Consider the following 21498-nt stretch of genomic DNA (forward strand, 5'->3'; position numbering starts at 1 on the left):
TGGAAAGCCTAAAGTAAGATCTCCAGACACCAAGCCCATCCCCATCAACCGCTTTCTTCACTACCGAGCCGTGGCTGGATCTTTTAGCGCAATTTCTTGCCCTTCTGTCAAAGGCTGGGTGGGGGTGGGGTGCAGAAATGATAGGGAAGGGTCATTACCCACTCTCTTTCCTTCTGGTTTTCTATTGTACTGTGGGATAATCACAAACAGCAGCCCAGCTTTCTGCTCATCTGTGATGACAACCCAGTATTGCCCGCTACAGGTGTCTGAAGGGGTGGATGCTACTTCTGTCCAAAGCAGAGTGGGGGCTGCGGGGGGGGGGTGGGGGTGCAGTGCAAGCGCACAGCTGGAGTGTTGCGCAAACACCATCGCCCTCCCCTCTCGTCGTCTCTCGCTCCTGCTCTCAGTTTTGCGTCCTCCGGTCCCAGGTGGGGATAGAAGACACTGGAGCCTCGCTTCATCTCGAGCGCTCTCACTTTCACGCCATATAAATAATACCGCGCGCTGGGCTGGCGGCATTGGAGGACGGCCCCGCGTTGACTGTCGGCGTCTCTCTCGAGTGAGAGCTCGAGGCGGAGAGGCTGACTTCACGGTCGCTCTCATCCCTCTCGCTCCCGCTTATTTTGGAGGTTCGGCTCCAGGCAGCGAAGACTTGCTTCCCGTGGCACTGGGCTCGCATTCCTGCAGTGAGAGGAGCCAGGTGCCTCCCTCAGTGCAGACTCCGCGCCGCCGCTGTGTGGAGAGCGCTCGCCTCCTGCTTCCCGCCTCCTCGCTGGGCTCCCTGCGCCGCCTTTCTCCTCACTCTCTACACCTGTCTCCCAGTCGGGCCCGGCTTCCTCCTCTGCGGCCCCAGTCCTCGGCACCAAGATGGCCCAGGTGTGCACGGGCTCCGACGCCGAGACGCCGTTCGTGAAGCCGCTCTTCTGCCGGAAGGGCGCCCTGAGGCAGAAGCTGGTGCACGAGGTGAAGAGCCACAAGTTCACCGCGCGCTTCTTCAAGCAGCCCACCTTCTGCAGCCACTGCACGGACTTCATCTGGTAAGGGTCGGGGCCCAGTGCGCGCCTCTCAGTACCGTTCCTCGGGACAGACGGCCACATTTCCAAATACTGGCCAATCTCACCAGGGGCTGGACAGGCAATTGTTTCCAATGATGTGGCCATGTTTTCATATAGGAAAACGCAGTTTGGGGTATTACAGAATATGCATTTTTGTACTAAGTAGCCGGTTTTGTCTTCAGAAAATCATAAGAACATAGCCACCCTTCTGCCTTTCAGAGCGGATTGCTTCCCCCCACATGTTGCATAGGTAAGGTGTCTTCAGCTGAGACATTTCTCTGTGGCTTTGGACAGCAACAGAGCACTGCTGAGTGCTTTTACTCACCCTGGAAACACACATTGCAATGCATGCTCGTTTCAGCCTGACATGTCCGAAATGTGGGGATAGTTAAGTTGTGTGGCTCAGGTCCACGTGAAGTGGCTCCGGAGCATGACTGCGGGTGCGCATTTTGGGGTGTTTGTGTGTGGGGGTGCAGGGCTAACTTGTTTTGCGTTGGACATTTGAGATAGCTCTAGGGACAGGGTGCAATAGGCTAACACACCGATGGGGACATTTGTTGTCACATTATTTGGTTACTTGATAGGATAAAGGCATGAGAGGGGCGCTGCATGGGCAGGATTCCAGCAGCTAGACCCAGCATACTGGTAAAATAGGCCCTTGCAAGGAGGGACATCCCTATGCTATGATGATATCACACACCCTCTCTGATTTGAGGCATCCCCTCGTGTTTTGGCAACAGTGTATGCTAGCATCCACCCTGCTCTCCCAACAAATTCATTCCTCAAGGGGTCTTCAGGTGGTAGGAACGCTGTATCTAAGGCACCTGTGTACTGCCTCTCAGCCGCCAATGCTAAGCCAAGGCTTGCTGCATCCTCTCCAGTGCCAGCCTGCTGGGGTGCCCCCGCTGCTTTGCCATTGCACCTCAAGCCTGACGTGAATCCATACATGTTCCCTGAAACCTACTCAGCGCTTTGCCGATGCTCCCCAATCCTGATGTGTGACCCCCACCTCACACCCTCATCCCTTGCTATTCACTCATTCGGACCAATGCACAGACCTGTTGAAGCACAGCTGCTACCTCTGTTCTGGTATTCGACCGCTGCACCCCTTGATTCCCACAACCCTCACAGCAAATGCCCGTTCAGTTCCCCCTCATCTTGACCTTTGCAAAGCCATGGTATTTCGGTACTGAGGTCACGTGCACTGCTGCCAGTGTGCCTCACTCCTGTAGTCACCATGGATAGACCATCCTAGTGTTTAATCGATGCCTGTCAATGGCTAAAAAAAGTAGGGTACACCTTCCCCCCTATCCCCAGTAGAACGAATTATAAATACATCACTAGAAGAAAAACAATATGGACTGCCGCTGCTGTCTCCCATGGAAACAATTAATTGTTGTTCCCTTTTGCAATCAGAAGCGAGGAAACATTCTGTAACGAGCTGGCAGAATTGGAAGCGATATATATATATATATATATATATATATATATATATATATATATATATATATATATATGTGCACGCGGGAGGAAGAAAGTGGGAGGGTGGAGGGGAAGATCAGAGAAATTGCTGTTGGTGTCTCTGACTTGGCAAATCGCTAGCGAGTTCTTGTGCTGCCTATGAAATCGTTTTTGTTAGTTTGATGAGATGCATGTTGCGGCCGAGTTCACTGCTTGATTTTTAGATGGATTATTACCCGTTTCCCATATGGTAAATGGATGAGGTAGCCTGCTCGAGTCTTCCAATGTGTTCTATCCGTGATGGCAGCGAACAAACCAGGCCTGCCATCCAGACAAGAAGTACATCCAAGAGTTGTTAATCTGACAGGGCTCATGGACTCTTTTGTTGAGGATTTTAGTGGTGGTTATAAAGTATAAACTAGGTATTGCTATTTGGGGTGCTACGAAAGAGAACATCGCCATTTGAAACCTTGGTAGTGCACTCCACCACGTGTGTATTGACTGGAGTGGGGACAATGTCATCCTTTGCCCTGTAAGCAGGACCCCCGTCCTCTGAGACACGGTGTCGGGCATCGCTTTGGTTCTCGGGGGACAGGGAACCAGGGGGTTTTTCACGGTAATGGTCATTTCAGCTTTTCCTCATTGGTGATCGATTGTGTGCGAATGCAGGCGCATCTCCGATGCTGTTATTTTTATGGTGCCGAATTAGAATTGGTCACGCCACTGTATTTCTGATGGGTTTATTAGAGCCATCCTCATGATATTAACACGAGCTTGGATCTTGGGGCTAAAGGCTATACAAGTGTTAAACACTAGAGACAATAATACATATACTGTCATGCTATTCTGAACCCCTAAATTGCAGAGAGCAGGGCCAGGCCTGCAATGGCCACCATTGCTCATAGTGCCACCAGTGTAAGCAGCATAGTCTCCTGCCAAGCAACCTAGTATATGGCCACAGACTGCACTGAAGCCAAACACAAAGGTGCCTCCTCCATACATGGGATGGAGACCTTCATGGTGGTTGAGTGCGAAGAAGCGGTACCATTTTTTTTCAATGGCGACTTTTAACAATAGAAGCAACCAAGCAGGTGCCACCTCCTGACCAGGCGGGCGAGGCTGAATGGTGGTTCAGTACAGAGAAGAAACCCCATTCCGTAGCCACTGATAGCATTGGAGGCAACCATATAGAGGCACCCCCCAGACCACAGGGCGAGACCTCAGGCTGGGTTGGTTGGGAGAAGACGCCTTGCACAGAGTCCACTGAAGGTATCCAAGGAGGTGGCTCCTCTGGACGAGGGAACACAATGCCACAATTGGTCGATTCAGAAAGCAGGCCATGTTCGGCTGCCTGGGACTGTGTTGTAGCTGAGCAGCAAAACAGGCAGAGGTGGTACAAGCACCTGCTCTGAGACAATGCAGAGTGCTCCACCCCGGAGCAGGCACGGAAGTGTAAACAGTCTCCACTGCAGGCAACAAACAAAGGGGGGGGGGGAAAGGAGAACCTTGGAACACTGACCACCATCCAAATGCCAACGCAAGCTGTGCTTCTTCATGGCCAAAGTAACAGCACACTGCCGAAATGATCACGGCATAGAGACATGCAAGTACTTTCTGTACCCCCGAATTCCAACTGTGGGGTGTCGTGGGAAGGCGGGAGTCAGGAGTGGGCGATCAAGTTGTGTGGAATGTGCGATGCACCACAGGACGTCATCCATGCATGGCAGCAAATGGCTGGAGAAGTGCTGCTGTGAGGGCGCACGGCTTGGGCAATTTTTGAAACAAGTTGGTCAAGCTATGTTAGGCTCATTCTGCTATGCTACTGTGGTGACTTCATTCCAGATCGTGCTGTGCTTCCAGGTCTAGACTATATCATGTAGTACTGAGCTCGTATGTTATGTTATGTCACGCTGCATATGTTCTATAAGCATCCGATGATGGGCTGCTCTGTCCTCATTGTGCCCTGCTATATTCGGCAGCTATGTTACGGTCCGTCACATTACATGGACTACGGCGGATTGCTATGCTGAGCAGTGCCTTTAATGCGAAACCAGGGGCGTGCTATGCGAGTTTGTGGGTACCATGCGAATCCACTGTCTGTGGCTGTGCTTCCAAGCACCCCCACAGCACCCAGTGAACCATCCTTTTGATAAGTATTTTCTAATTGGTAGTTCGTTTTCGAAGTGAGTGTGACCAGGGGAGTTGCTAGGTCTGGAAAAGACCCGGGGCTACGCTGACGTCAGAACTGTTGGGACGTGGGGGCTAGCTAGCCTTTTGGCTGTAGCTCCTGAGATTCTATCCGGGGCTACAATCAAAAGACCAGGGGCTATAGCCCCCTTAGCCCCCCTCCCCCGCCCCCCCAGCAACGCCTCTGAGTGTGACCTCCCATGCTTGTTTGGCGAGAGGAATGACGCTGTGGTTTCAATTGCTCTTGCGATTACCCTTTCACGATGGTGTCATGTTCGATTCCTGGTCCCTTAACCCACCTGCTCCGCTTGCTTTGCACCCTTTGTATCCCCCCCACAACCCACCTTGCTCTGATGCAGCCCTGGCTTGCCCGCCCGGCCCGTGCCCCGGGGGATGCCACGCCGCGGAGCTTGCCAGGCACCCGCGCACTCTGCAGCAGTAACTTGCGCTTTAACTGCACAGCCAGCAGTTTGCAGCTGGGCTATTTCTGGAAGATTTCCCCAGTAGGGGAGAGATTGGAGGGAGGAGTGCTGGATCTGGCACTCTGCAAACCACTTACACACGATCCCCGGCACGCGAGCAGAGCTGGGCTTCTAATTATAATGTTCAACTTATCATTTTCGGGGAATTTGTTTTACATTTCGCTTCAAACGCACGTGCTATGAACGGTGTCCCTTCGCACCGCTTATGCTCACTGACCCTAATTCGAAGAGTGGACTCTGATGGATGTAGGAGCACCGCCCCACGTCTTCATTTCACATATGAGATACTCAATTATTAACAGCACAAGCAACGAATCCTTCCGCCAGACAAATCCCGGAATAGCAAAACATAAGGCTTGTGGCAGAGCTGAGCGGGTTACTTTGCCACAGGTTAAATTCCCATTAGGTAGCTCAGGGGGCTAATGCACCTCTTGCAATGATCTGTGTGCAAGCAAAATTACACTCTTTTGGATTCCATTAAGATAGCTGAATGAGTTAGTGCGATGACGGCACATGTCTGTGTGGAAGCTGCAGGGGACAGGGTATGTTATGCTATGTTACTGGGACTTAAAACGCAGACCACTGCCATGTTCATGGTCTCCGGTCGCTCTGGAGGACGGGAAAGGTAAATGGGGTGGGTTAGGCTAGTGGGAAGAGAGGGAGCATATACGGTGGCCTTGCTGCTGTGTTAATGCATGCGGTTTGGAAATTCGCCAAGATATAGAGGAATTTGTGTCCAGCTGGGAGCCTCATGTGCCTTGGCCAGGGGTAGACTGGCCTGCAGGGAACTCTGGAGATTTCCCGGTACGCCTTTGCACCTTCGTCCTCCTGCGTCTGGTAACCTATTTTGTTTTAAACATTTTTCATGGGAAAAGGGTTGGGCTTGCTGAAAATGTGTAAAATGGGGACACTAGGAAAAATTATTTCCAGGGCCCCTTTTGGTTCCCAGCCCACCCCTGGCCCTGGCTGGAGTTGGTATGTAGGTTGGTTGTAGACATGCAGCATCCGGTTGTTTGATGCCTGTAGGGAGGGGGTTTGTATTGCTGTGTGTGAGTGGCACAGCTGACATGTGTATAGTGATTTTGGGTGTGAAGAAGAGCATTACTGTACAAACAAACAATTCGTACGTTGGGCAAACGATTTTCAATAAAACAGGTTCCAGTGAGATATTTCATCCGGGTGATGTGATGGGCGCACGCGTGCCTCGGGCCGTCCTGTACTCGCACGCACACAATCACTGAGACATGACACATGCGTCCGTGCTTTCCAGGTTCCCGGCGGCAACTGCCGCACGGATGTTCTTTATTCAAAACACGCATGCGCGACCCGAAACGAGGCTCGCGCATGCGTCGTTTACACTGACGACGTCACATCCCTTTTTTTCTTTAATCAAAACAAACGTGCATCAAACACAACAGTAAAAGATGAAAACGATAACTGGACCCAACATGGGTCGCTGACCTGACTCGGACGCCGGCTCAGTCTCCTGAGTCCAGGACATAGTCCTTGAGACGAGCAGGCGGTCTGCGATCATGTCGCACAGGGTATCGACGGCTGCTCTGGGGGATCACACCCGCGGCAGCACATCCGGTGGCGCATCCGCTACAGGGCTCTCGACCCCCGCTTCCAATGAGGCTCCGTCATCGGGTTCCGCTTCCTCACAGGGAACGTCCACTTTCTTAAAAAAGGATTGGTTGCGGGTGATTGTCCCTCGTTCATTGGCTGCGGTGACCATGGTCCCCTTCACATGGGTGACAGTCCACGGCTGGGGTTCGTATGGTAGTGACAGCTTCCCTTCAGGTCTACGATTCCGCACTAACATCGAATCACCGACGGCCACCTCCTTGTCTTGCAAACCCCTCCTAGCACTCTCTTTCACGCTGCGTGCAGCGCGCTCCTCCCAGACTTTCTCGTTGTTGATAACCCCGGGTTCCCGGCCCTCCATCTCGGGTATCAAACCTCTCGGGCAGCGTCCAAACAGCGCTTCGGCTGGGGTGACCCCCGTGAACTGGTGGGGCGTGGTTCTGTATTCCCTAAGGAACTCAACCAATTTCTGCTGTAGGTCATTCCCTCCATTGACTGATATTCTGAACACTTTGTTAAGGGTCCGCGTCATTCTTTCAGCTTCCCCATTCGCCCGAGGCCAGAGGGGCGAAACCTTCCGCTGTTGGATGCCTTTTTCTTTCAAGTACTGTGCAAACTGGCTCCCCGTGAATGGGGGTCCATTGTTGGAGCACAACATCTCAGGGAAGCCATGCGTCGCAAACATTCTGTCCAATGCCCTGGTGGTGTGGTTGGTTGCTATTGATTCCACCACTTCCACCTCGACCATGTATCTCGACCATTCGTCGACCACCGCCAAAAAGTACATGCCCCTTCCCGTTGATCCAAAATCAGCAGGGACGGTGCCCCACGGCTTCTCACTCCTTTCCATGGAACTGATGGGCGGAGCCCTCACAACAGGACCCGCCGCTTGGCACGGTAAACACCTTTTCACATACAATTCCACCAGACTTTCCAGATCGGGGAACCATACCTTGGGTCTGAGCCACGCCTTTGTCTTGGCGATTCCTTGATGTCCCGTATGTGCCAGTTCCAGGACGCGGTTCCTAAGGGCTTGTGGATTGACAATCTGCCTTCCCCACAGCAGTAGTCCATCTTCTGATATCGATAGTTCGTCCCTCACCCCACCTGAAGGTCCTTCTGAGCCCTCGCTTCCCGCCTTGAGTTGTTTTGGAGCACCTCCTTCCAGTCACCACTTCTCACCGCAGCCTTGACAATATGAAACACCTCGTCCATCGACGTCTCCTCGGCCACGGCTACCCTGGACAGAGCCATGGGCATCGTGCTCTCCACAACGTGGTACACCAACTCTTGACAATCCAGCACCTCACTGGGACCTTCTGCCCGCTCGTGGTTTGGGTGGCGTGAGAGGTAATCCGCAGGATTATTAATCCCCGGTCTGTATACTAGCTTGACCCCGTACTCGATGAGTGCAAGCATCCAGCGCTCTATCCTTGGGGGGGCTTTGACGACACGCCAGCTAAGATGGGCAGGAGCGGCTTGTGGTCGGTCACAACCGTAACTGGCTTGCCAAGAATGTACAGACAAAAGTGGCGGCAGCCCCAAAGAATGGCCAACGCCTCCCTCTCGATCTGCGAGTAGCGTTTTTTAGTGTCCGTGAGAGCTTTACTCGCATATGCAATGGGGCGCATGTCCCCTCTGTTATCAGCCTGCATAATAAAAGCCCCCAGTCCCAACGGGCTGGCATCAACGGCCATCTCTGATTCTGCGGTGGGGTCAAAGTACGCCATCGTGTCTCGATTGGACAGTGCTCTTTTGATTTCCTGAAACGCCTCCTGCTCTCTCCTGTCCCACACCCAGGTGGCCTCATTCTTGGTCAGTGCTCTGAGAGGCTCGGACAGGGACGCCAGCCACTTGATGAATCGCCCGCAGTAGTTAACCATCCCCAGGAAACTACGTACCTCCGTGGGGGACTGGGGCGCCGACGCTTCGCGGATGTCCTTGATCTTTTCAGGATGTGGCGAGACGCAGCTGGCATGGAAGATGAAACCCAAAAAAATAATCCTGTCCTTGAAAAATTCGCACTTTTCGCGGTGCAAAGTAAGTCCCAACTCGCTCAACCTTTGCAGAGTATGCTCCAGTCTCTTCATATGTTCGGCCTTGGACTCAGCAAAAACCAAAATGTCATCACTCATATTGAGTACCCCTTTTAGGCCAGTCAGTGCTCCCCTGATGGCATTTTGAAAGACTTCCGCCGCAGAGGAAATGCCAAAACTCAGGCGTTTAAACTGATAGAGACCCTCGTATGTGGTAAAGGTTGTAATATATCTGGAATCTGGGTGGAGCTCTAGCTGGTGGTAGCACGACCTCAGATCCAACTTCGAGAATACTCTGGCCCCTTTCAGTTCCCCAACGATGTCATCAAGGGTCGGTGTTAAATGTCTTTCTCGTTTAATGGCGGCATTCGGGAGGCGCATGTCCACGCAGATGCGTACCGCACCCGGCTGTTTCGGCTTAGGCGCTACTACAATGGGCGAGACCGAGGGCGTCGGCCCCTCCACTCTCTCAATGATGTCCATTTTGACTAGAAGCTGAAGCTCCTTCTCCACTTGCTCCCTGAGGTGGAACGGGATTTGTCGATGTTTGAGGGCGGTGGGCCGGATGGTGTCATCAATATGAAGACGCACTGGGGGACCCCTCAGCTTGCCCACTCCCTGAAAGATACCAGAAAACTTGACCAGGAGTTGGTCTATGTCCACCTGGTACACCTCGAGGGCAAAGTGCACAAGGTCCAACGCCTCTGACGCAGTGCAGCTGAGTAGGGAGTGCGGGCTAACGTCTGTGACGAAAAACCGGGCCTTGATGGTCTTGGTCCCTTTGGTAACAGGTGCCACAAACACCCCTTGAATGGGTAGTGGAGTGTCGCCTCCAAAGGTGAAAATCTTTGCCGTTGACACATCCAACGGTGGTGGCCCTGGGATTGCCTTATAGTGGTCGGTGGCGAGCACACAGACAGAGGCACCTGTGTCTATCAGTACCTGTGTCGGAACACCTTGAATGTCAACCACACACTTAGGCTGCCTCTTTTTCCGTGCTCCTGTGGAAAGATTTGAAATAAAGAAAACCTCTTCTTCCTCCTCCTCTTCTTCTGCGATATTTAGTCTTTGGGCGTCCTGCTCCAGTGTCGCAATACTGCGTTGTCTCCTAAACCCACCACCACTTGGCCTTGCCGGACCTCTTTGCGTGGCAACCGGTGCGGGGGCTCGACACATCCTGGCATAGTGGCCAGGACCATTGCACCTGCCGCAGGCTCTCGATTTGGCGGGACAGTCATCGGAGTGGGGCAGATCATACCCGCAATACTGGCAAATTGTTGCCAATCTATGCACTGGAGCTGCATCCTGGTGTTTCTGGCTTCATCGCGCTTTCGACGATGCTTGCCTCTCCACTGCAAATGCCTCTTCAGACTTCCCCGGGCGCACGGCTGCATCCATCTTTGCACCCCTCGTCTCAGCCAACTCGTACACTATGCCACTGTCTAATATTTGGACAAGAGACAAACCCGGCTCCCGCAGTACCTGTCTGCGCAGTTTGCCCGAACTGCACCGTTGGATCACTTGATTGCGGACCATAACCTCTTCATTGTCCCACCTACAAGTGGTAGCCATCTGCCGCAGACGTGCGCAGAACTGGTCAAGTGATTCCTCCTACCGCTGTTTCTCGCCACAGAATAGAAATCTGTCGAAGTCCACGTTAGATAAAGGAATAAAATAGTTCTTAAGGGCCGTTTTAATGGCATCATACGCCACTACTTGCAGGTTTAGAGACTCATATATGCGGAGAACGTCCATCCCTGCCGAATAGAGCAGTGTTGCCCTCTTAGCGTCGTCATTGGTCTCTCCGGTCGCTGCAAAATACATGTCTAATTTTTTTATCCACAGCAACCATTTTGGGCCCAATTTTGAAGGTGGACCCGAAGTGTCAAATTCCTGCATGGGTAACAATGAACCCTGTTGTCTGCGCACCACCGTCTGCGCAGCCGTTGCTTCTCCATCACTGTCCGTCATCTTCACAGGTGGCACAGGCACCTCAAGACAGGATTAGAGGCCGCAAACCTGACTTGGACAGATTGTTGACGCACCTGGTCAAATGCGCAGAGGTGGCACGGTGCTGCGACGATGTTCCAATGCCTGGCTGCCTTCTGTGCTTAGATGGCCATCCTATCACCAAGAATCCTCTGGTTACAGATTGCACTGCAGTCCTCTTGGGACGATGAACTGCAGAAGTTCCAAAAATGTGGTGTTCAATTATCCCTTAGCACGTGGGCAGCGCACGAGCACCTTCACGGGCCGGTACTGCCTTACGCACTGAAGATAACGTGATCGCCATTGCTCGCGTCGGATTCAGGATGCACAAAGAAGAAAATGCCGGTAATTGACACATCGGTGCGTGTCAAACCGCTCACTGCGTTGGCTCCCGCCTCATCGCCAATGTGATGGGCGCACCCGTGCCTCGGGCCGCCCTGTACTCGCACGCACACGCACGCAATCACTGAGACATGACACCTGTGTCCGTGTTTTCCAGGGTCCCGGCAGCAACTGCCGCACGGACTTTCTTTATTCAAAACGCGCATGCGCGACCCGAAACGAGGCTCGCGCATGCGTCGTTTACACTGACGACGTCACAGGTGATGCATCCGATGCAGGCACCTGCGTGCATCCCTCCGGACGTGGGTTTGAATCTAATATATTCCAGTCTGTTAATACACCTATTGCAATGACCATTGTGCAAATTACAAGTCATGCGCTCATATACGAGTAAAATAGCTCCGTTGGTTAATGTGCTTTCTGCCTGCATCCTGCATGCCGTGTGAACCGCTCCCAGTAAGATCGGATAAGTAGGTTAATGTTTCGCCTCCGTGGTTTGTATATAACCTGCAGTTCAGCAGTTGGAAGGTCACTGGCATCGAGGTTGATCACGCCAGCTCTATATCACCTGCAATTTAAGATACGGAGGCCAATCAGCGCGTGCTATATACATGGTGGCCCTCTGCAAGCTTTGTCGGTCCCAGATCTCCAAGTTTGTCAGAATCTTCCCTCCTTGCTGTGCTGCAGGCTAAGGCTTGCATTGCACAGCACATGCATGCCCGAAGTCCAAACGCCCACTAGTTTCCCTTGAGAGGTCCTTGCATTGGGCGCTGCAGGCCTGTTCACAACATCCTCAAGTATAGATTTTGTTTTTTGGGTTTGACTGCTCTACACGGGACTGGGCCATTGCACCACATTGTGTGGCAATGAATAACAATGTGCGCTCATGCCATGGGCGGAAAGAAGTGTGGAGGTGTCTGTAAAGTCCTGTGCCTGGAGCCAGGTGATCCCCGTGTGTAATCGTGGCTTCCACAATGGACATCATGGTGTGATCCTGGTTATGTCGCGGTGTGGCTTAATCTCTCAATGCCCCACCTCCCCGACGTGCACAGGCCAAGAGAGCTTTGAAGCCCAGTCTGGGCGTCATTGGTGCTATATGAGAAATTTTACCTTTGCATACTTTATCCCCAAGTCACCAAGGCACCTGGCGCCTTTGTTCAGCGGATGCTACCTTTTCACTTGACAGTACATACATTATCAGACATTCAGTCATTAGATGATCTAGTGATGGTAAGCACACCAAGCCTTTTGGGGTGGTCGAGTGTCTGCTGATAATGGCTTCCTCTTGGTCAGAGTGTCCACAGTCTTATGCGCAGCTGGAGCGGGAATGAGCTCACAGGGATCTCATCTTAAAGCGCCACCTACAAGCATAAACGTTTGCATTAGAGTACAGCTAGGGAGAAATGGCATATGAGGAGGGGCACGAAGCTTGTAGGTTTTGTTGTGTTATATACCCACCTATTGACTGGCCATGGCCATGCTACTCCCTATGGCCATTCCCGCCTACTTCCCGCCCCTCCCTGCCCAAAACACATCCTCCTGGGATCTCGCTGAGGTAGCTTTAACAGGACTTACCATTAAACTTTGTGCTTGAAGTGCCTGCCAGTGTGTTTTCATCACTCTTCTCAGTTAATGACTTAATTGGAGCTGTAAAAGCGCTATTGGTGTAGTAAAAATGCCAAAATCAGGTCTGCCTTCAGCTACTTGATTTATAAGCACCATGTGTGTCCTTCACAGAAGCCTTATTAAAAACGAGCATTGGCAAAGCCAACTGTTTTGGCTTGTGTTTAAGTATTCAGCATTTACAAGCAAAGGCTATTATATGTCCCAGTGCTTGCACCGTTTTGCAGCTGCTACCATCATTGGCCAGTTAATGCCACTACGGATGTGCCTGCAAAATGCCTTTGCAATATCCTCTTTTATTTATCAATATGTGTTTCTTTGTAAAGGTCTAATATGATCAAAACAAATAAAATAAAAATATACAGAAAAGGCCAAACTGTTGGCATTGCCAGTGCTTGGTATTTCATGTTATTGGTTTGTGTTGCATCCTGTGGTGTTGACTATAGGGCCTGTAGGGACGTCTACTGAGGCGCCCTATGGAACAGTTGTTAAGGTGGTTGTTAAGGATTTCAATCAGGCGACGCACACCTTAGTCTCAGCCTAGTATGCAGCGCACAATTGAAATGCTTATGTTTTTATGTCAGATTCAATATTGAGGTGGTACACCACTCATATCATACCCCCTGTTCAAATACCCCGGGTCACAATGGACCACGAACCAGGCTGGTTGGTAAAATATATTGATTTATTTATGTGAAAATTAAAAGAAATCATACAATTTTTAATATGGGGCAGTAATCACCAATGGGGTGATAAGAACAATAGGAATGTAAGCAATGCACTTACTTTAGCCATCTATTGACACAACTACAAAACACCAGGGATTAGGAGCACTTTTTGATTCATATAAGATAGCACTCAGGTTAGAATTTACCCCTGCAAGGTTCCCTCAACCCACAAATAATAAATTCTAAGTGGATAAACAGAAGCAGCAGGTAATCAGGGATGACAAATGGAAAACCGAATTGAAATCCAACCTTCCCTCCCCAAACAAGAGAGAAAAACAGATTTTAAACCCCTGGCAATGTTATAAAATGACACTTGGAAATGGATGAATAAATGAATGAATGTGTGTAAAAACCTTGAAACAAATATTATTCCTCACTACAGCAAACATGTAGAAGTACAATCACAAGCAATGTATAACCAAGAGCATACAGTTCGAAAATGAGTGGCAGGTTTTAAAACATGTTTGCAGCAAATGACACGTTGGAAAATTAGCAAACCTTGCAATTCCCGCCTGAAATTACCAAAACGGTTTTAAATAAAAAACGGATGAAATACACTGATTTAGATTTTTACGTTGGGGTATAGCTATAGATCATAGGTACAATATGGAAGTGAAATTAGGTCTCTAGCTGGTAAATTGTGTGAGTTATGCAAGATACAGTGAGGTGCGTTTTGAGTAAAATGGAGCAGTGAAAAAGGAAAGGAAATCAGTTTTGACAAGAACACTTTTACTATATGCTAGAGCATTCAGGCTAGGCTACCAAAGAGGGACACAGTAAGCTCCAGGGTTGATTCTCAATTTCAACCCTAGCTCCCCAGCACCCGCCTTTACGGAACCCGTCCGATCACTCGAAATAGGATTAATAGATTAGGATTTACACAAGGCAGAATTACTACAGAGATGCCGCTAGCACTAGAAATCAATGGCAGGGTGGCAAGAATGATTTTGACAGTTTGAACAAGGTATCAAGATAAGGAGAGGGTGACTTAGAGAGTGGGATGAGGATAAAGACAAGATAGGCTATGGGTTTAGGTGGGGTAGCAATTGATACTCACAGTCCACTTTTTAGTTTTTGGATTCTGGACAGTCACCGTTCTGGTCACCACATGGATCTGGTCTAACAAAGGACAGCCAGACAAAATCAGCGGGACAGGATCAGCTGGGCATGGACTGGTTACCGCGTAGCACTTCAGGACTGGCAGTTCTGGTCACTGGATAATATAGGTCATCAGGGTAGCAGGATGGCAGCAGCATGCAGTGAGTGGCAGCAAGCCAATCTGGATCAGGATGCCAAAAGTTAATAAGAGATTAGTGTTTTTTAAAAAAATATTAGAGGGCTTGCTGGGAATGGGGTTGGCACTGCTTGGTTGCTGCAGTGGACCCTGGAGAAGGATCAGCAATGCTTGGCCTTGTAGTTGGGATCTGCAGTCTGGATAGATGGAACAGGAACAGGACGCCGGCGCAGGAGAATCAGGAAGAGTCTGTGTATGGAGTCTTGTCAGCGACCCTTATTTATAGTGCAAAATGACATCATCCAAGTATAGGTTGGGCAGTGTTAACTACGCATGCGCCTAAACTACTTGTATTGGGCAGAGATGCTATTCTCCGCCTTGCTCTCAACTGGCTGGATTTCCAAGGCAATGATGTCAGGTTTATGAGGTGAGTTTTACAATGTCCAGAAACTCTCACATTTACTTTACTGAAAATCAGATTTTGCCAAAAACATACATTTCTACAATTGAAATCTCTTGGCAAATTATACAAACAGGTTACATGTTATGTGCAGCACAGATCAGTCCAATTCTCAAGTCTGTGGGACCTTGTTTTGCCATTCTGATACATTCTGGTAATTTTAAACATGAAAGATTTGGCCTAAAATTCCACAATTTTATAAACAGATGCGAATTATCCCCAGGGATGTATGTACAACATTCAGGGGGCAATTCATAGAATTCAGCGCACAAGTGGCGCACACGGCTGGCGCACAGTGTGCGCGTGCGAATCCCTGCGCCAGCCGCGTGCGCTGAAATCCATTTCCGCGCACAGCGTATTCATGGATTCCAGCCACCAAAACCAGCCGTGGCGCACAGTGGCGCAGCGACCCTGCAGCAGCGCCAGTTACGCCCCCAAGAATGCCTCCCGCGCAGGGAAGAGCCATCAACATACCCAATCCAGCGCAAAGGGCTGCGCTAACCCTGTACCAGCATAGCAAGCGGGCTACGTGTATCACTGGGGTGCACGGGAAGTACCTCACGCGATTGGCCCCGTGCGAGCAGGGTATGCGTATTTCAGGGGTGCGCGGGAAGTTCCACACGCGATTCCATCAGGGTACGTGTATTTCGGGGTGCGCGTGAAGTTCCACACGCGATATCAGCAGGGTACGTGTATTTCAGGGTGCGCGTGAAGTTCCACACGCGATATCAGCAGGGTACGTGTATTTCAGGGGTGCGCGGGAAGTTCCACACGCGATTGGCCTGGGCGCGTGTATCTCAGGGGTGCGCGGGAAGTTCCACACGCGAATAGCCTGGGCGCGTGTATTCCAGGGGTGCGCAGGAAGTTCCACACGCGATTGGCCTGGGCGCGTGTATTTCAGGGGTGCGCGGGAAGTTCCACACGCGAATAGCCTGGGCGCGTGTATTTCAGGGGTGCGCGGGAAGTTCCACACGCGATTGGCCTGGGCGCGTGTATTTCAGGGGTGCGCGGGAAGTTCCACACGCGATTGGCCTGGGCGCGTGTATTTCAGGGGTGCGCGGGAAGTTCCACACGCGAATGGCCTGGGCGCGTGTATTTCAGGGGTGCGCGGGAAGTTCCACACGCGAATGGCCTGGGCGCGTGTATTTCAGGGGTGCGCGGGAAGTTCCACACGCGATTGGCCTGGGCGCGTGTATTTCAGGGGTGCGCGGGAAGTTCCACACGCGATTGGCCTGCGCGCGTGTATTTCAGGGGTGCGCGGGAAGTTCCACACGCGATTGGCCTGGGCGCGTGTATTTCAGGGGTGCGCGGGAAGTTTCACACGCGATTGGCCTGGGCGCGTGTATTTCAGGGGTGCGCGGGAAGTTCCACACGCGAATGGCCTGGGCGCGTGTATTTCAGGGGTGCGCGGGAAGTTCCACACGCGATTGGCCTGGGCGCGTGTATTTCAGGGGTGCGCGGGAAGTTCCACACGCGATTGGCCTGGGCGCGTGTATTTCAGGGGTGCGCGGGAAGTTCCACACGCGATTGGCCTGGGCGCGTGTATTTCAGGGGTGCGCGGGAAGTTCCACACGCGATTGGCCTGGGCGCGTGTATTTCAGGGGTGCGCGGGAAGTTCCACACGCGATTGGCCTGGGCGCGTGTATTTCAGGGGTGCGCGGGAAGTTCCACACGCGAATGGCCTGGGCGCGTGTATTTCAGGGGTGCGCGGGAAGTTCCACACGCGATTGGCCTGGGCGCGTGTATTTCAGGGGTGCGCGGGAAGTTCCACACGCGATTGGCCTGGGCGCGTGTATTTCAGGGGTGCGCGGGAAGTTCCACACGCGATTCCATCAGGGTACGTGTATTTCGGGGTGCGCGTGAAGTTCCACACGCGATATCAGCAGGGTACGTGTATTTCAGGGGTGCGCGGGAAGTTCCACATGCGAATGGCCTGGGCGCGTGCATTTCAGGGGTGCGCGGGAAGTTCCACACGCGATTAGCCTGGGCGCGTGTATTTCAGGGGTGCGCGGGAAGTTCCACACGCGAATGGCCTGGGCGCGTGTATTTCAGGGGTGCGCGGGAAGTTCCACACGCGATTGGCCTGGGCGCGTGTATTTCAGGGGTGCGCGGGAAGTTCCACACGCGATTGGCCTGGGCGCTTGTATTTCAGGGGTGCGCGGGAAGTTCCACACGCGAATGGCCTGGGCGTGTGTATTTCAGGGGTGCGTGGGAAGTTCCACACGCGAATGGCCTGGGCGCGTGTATTTCAGGGGTGCGCGGGAAGTTCCACACGCGATTGGCCTGGGCGCATGTATTTCAGGGGTGCGCGGGAAGTTCCACACGCGAATAGCCTGGACGCGTGTATTTCAGGGGTGCGCGGGAAGTTCCACACGCGATTGGCCTGGGCGCATGTATTTCAGGGGTGCGCGGGAAGTTCCACACGCGATTGGCCTGGGCGCGTGTATTTCAGGGGTGCGCGGGAAGTTCCACACGCGAATGGCCTGGGCGCGTGTATTTCAGGGGTGCGCGGGAAGTTCCACACGCGAATGGCCTGGGCGCGTGTATTTCAGGGGTGCGCGGGAAGTTCCACACGCGATTGGCCTGGGCGCGTGTATTTCAGGGGTGCGCGGGAAGTTCCACACGCGATTGGCCTGGGCGCGTGTATTTCAGGGGTGCGCGGGAAGTTCCACACGCGATTGGCCTGGGCGCGTGTATTTCAGGGGTGCGCGGGAAGTTCAACACGCGATTCCATCAGGGTACGTGTATTTCGGGGTGCGCGTGAAGTTCCACACGCGATATCAGCAGGGTACGTGTATTCAGGGGTGCAGGCCCCCACCCATGTCCAACTCATGTCCCCCACCACCCCCACCCCCCAGCACTGTGGGGCACCTGCCAGCAGGCCCCCACCCATGTCCAACTCATGTCCCCTTGCACCCCCACCCCCCAGCACTGTGGGGCACCTGCCAGCAGGCCCCCACCCATGTCCAACTCATGTCCCCCACCACCCCCACCCCCCCAGCACTGTGGGGCACCTGCCAGCAGGCCCCCACCCATGTCCAACTCATGTCCCCCACCACCCCCAGCCCCAGCACTGTGGGGCACCTGCCAGCAGGCCCCCACCCATGTCCAACTCATTTCCCCTTGCACCCCCACCCCCCAGCACTGTGGGGCACCTGCCAGCAGGCCCCCACCCATGTCCAACTCATGTCCCCCACCACCCCCACCCCCCAGCACTGTGGGGCACCTGCCAGCAGGCCCCCACCCATGTCCAACTCATGTCCCCCACCACCCCCACCCCCCAGCACTGTGGGGCACCTGCCAGCAGGCCCCCACCCATGTCCAACTCATTTCCCCTTGCACCCCCACCCCCCAGCACTGTGGGGCACCTGCCAGCAGGCCCCCACCCATGTCCAACTCATTTCCCCTTGCACCCCCACCCCCCAGCACTGTGGGGCACCTGCCAGCAGGCCCCCACCCATGTCCAACTCATGTCCCCCACCACCCCCACCCCCCAGCACTGTGGGGCACCTGCCAGCAGGCCCCCACCCATGTCCAACTCATGTCCCCCACCACCCCCAGCCCCCAGCCCTGTGGGGCACCTGCCAGCAGGCCCCCACCCATGTCCAACTCATGTCCCCCACCACCCCCACCCCCCAGCACTGTGGGGCACCTGCCAGCAGGCCCCCACCCATGTCCAACTCATTTCCCCTTGCACCCCCAGCACTGTGGGGCACCTGCCAGCAGGCCCCCACCCATGTCCAACTCATGTCCCCCACCACCCCCACCCCCCAGCACTGTGGGGCACCTGCCAGCAGGCCCCCACCCATGTCCAACTCATTTCCCCTTGCACCCCCACCCCCTAGCACTGTGGGGCACCTGCCAGCAGGCCCCCACCCATGTCCAACTCATGTCCCCTTGCACCCCCACCCCCCAGCATTGCGGGGCACCCTCCACCAGGCCCTCGCCCATGTCCCATCCATGCCCCCCTGCACCTGGGTCCCAACAATCCCCAATCATGTCCGTAATGGCCATCCTCCCCTGCCAAAAGGCCCAACCAACTATCACATCCACCCACATATCAAAGGCAATTACATGTTACACACCCAATGTAAATAATGCAAATGAACACATGTCTGTCACACACAATGGCTGCAAGTGAATGTTAAAACACCCAACATGACATGCATGAAAGTAATGAGATGATACGACACATTGAAGGATGAAAATAAAAATGTATTGGAAATCAACTAGAATGGAAATGAAATGAGAAAAACCACAAAGCAAAACAACAAAAAGAAGATGAATGTCCATGAAAAAAATCCAAAAAATCAAAAAATCCATAGAAGAACTATTTACAAGACAATCCCGGGTCCATGAGCCCAACCAAACGAAACCTAACTATGTCAACTAACTAAAAACTGAACTATATACAAAAAAGTGGCGCATTGTCCAATCGCAACCAAATGAAAAAATAACAATTTAAAGGAAACCTACCACTAACTATATAACTATATACAAAGGCTGCGGGCTAGTCCGACGGCTCACTGATTGTTGTCATGGGCCAGGGCATCATCGAACTCCCGTTCAATGGCTTGGAGGCGGGCATGTTCCCTGGCCCCGAGGTCCCGCAGGGATAATGCAGTGTCCAGCTCCAACTCCCTGCGAAGACCCTCGAGGCACTCAGCCCGCCTCAGCGCCCTCCGCATGGAGTCCTCCGCCCTGACCATTGTGAGCCGTTCCTCCTCTGCCCGCTGACGCTCCGCACCTATCTGCTGGCACAAACGCTCCCACACGGAAGCCACTCCCATTCCAGGGTTCTCCTGCCCTCCGGCCGATGCCTGCACCCCTGATGTTGATGGCCCCGAGCCATGATGCCTCCCACGTTGAGCCTGCTGCTGCCTCCGACGCAACTGCCTGTGCCAGCACGACGGCATCCAGGCTGATGGAAACCACCGACGCCGTCGTGCACGTGCCCTGCCCGATGATGCCGTCACATCCTCCATCTGCTGGGGTCCAGTTGCTGGTGTGTCCACCCCTGCTGCACCTCTGACTCCCGACTGTGGCAGGGATGGGATCCCCACCGAGCTGGCTGCATTGGTCAGGGCAGGTCCACAGGGGGCCCTGGTGGCATCTGGGCCGGAAGACGGCAAGGAGAACGACTAGCGTATAGTCTCCACAGAGGAGGAGAGGGCCGCCAGATTGGCCGACACATGCAGGAAACCCCCGAACATGGACGATCCCAATTGGGCCACGTCGGCATGGTGCTCTTCGTGATGACGTGCGTGCTCCTCCTGGGAAGCACGCACGGCATCACGAATCACAGCCGTGCGCATCGCGACCCCAATCAGGACCTTCTCCATACGGCCAGGGGTCCCCTCGTCCGCAGGTGGAGGGGAGTCAGATGACATGGACATCCCCTCTACCTGCGGACGGGCCTGGGACGGGGCATCCCTGCTGGTGCATGGTGGTGCACCCACAGGGTCAGGGACAGCGACATGCACAGGCCCCTCCACGGTGACCTGTGCTGCCTCGTGCCCCTGCCCCTGGACTGCACCACTTGCACCAGCAGGGATGCCCCCACCAGGCCCCATGTGCGCCTCAGTGGCGGCCTCCTCCTCCTCTGTGGAAACCACCAACCTGGATGGCTCCTCACCGTCTTCCGCCGTAGCAGGCCCCTGTGGGGGCTCACCCACCCCTTCCGCTGCAGCCGTGGGGGCATCCCCGCCGCCTTGCTCCACAGCGCCGTCTCCGCCCTCTTCTTCACTAGCCGCTGCGTAGAGGGAGACATAGAACACAAGCATCAGGGTACTGTACAATGGTCCCCTAGACAGGAAGCAATAGCAGATGAGTGCCACTGTCAAAGTACACTTCCATCATGTCCCCCCACAACACATGTGTCAGTCCAGGCAAAACACACACAGTGACAGTCATGGTGCATGCCATGGACATTTCCATACATGTCCAATGGACTCTCGAAACATACAATGTAATGCTACTCACATGCATCATGGGTCATGCCTATCACATGCACACACTTCACCTCAGTCACATCCATCTGGCCCCGTACACCCCAATCACAGTGGATACAAGGATGACTAGGCTGCATCAGTGAATCTGTACATTGTCACCGACATGTGTCATGCATCCATGGCATTCACAAGTCACAGACACGCAGGTCAGGCACACAGACATGGATACCACATATGTACCTGGCATCAACACCCATCCCTCACCCCCACCCATGTCCAGGAACAGAGACTGCCATGCTCTCATGTGTACAATCTGCATAGGGCTCCCCATGTCGCATTTAAACACATGCAACGACCGTGCGGTTC

The 21498-nt window shown here is 53.3% G+C and overlaps 1 protein-coding gene across 1 annotated transcript in view; it reads left to right on the plus strand.

Moving 5' to 3' along the window:
- Positions 1–363: 363 nt before the first annotated feature.
- PRKCG (protein kinase C gamma) overlaps positions 364–21498 on the plus strand; it is a 1699783-nt gene continuing 1678648 nt past the window's right edge. Inside the window, exon 1 of the mRNA XM_069637367.1 lies at positions 364–1037. Coding sequence (XP_069493468.1) covers positions 868–1037 — 170 coding nt within the window. The 5' untranslated portion in view covers positions 364–867. The remainder of the gene's footprint in view (positions 1038–21498) is intronic.

Source organism: Ambystoma mexicanum, chromosome 1q (assembly GCF_040938575.1).
Source record: "Ambystoma mexicanum isolate Mex_15411 chromosome 1q, UKY_AmexF1_1, whole genome shotgun sequence".
NCBI classification, from domain to species: Eukaryota; Metazoa; Chordata; class Amphibia; order Caudata; family Ambystomatidae; genus Ambystoma; species Ambystoma mexicanum.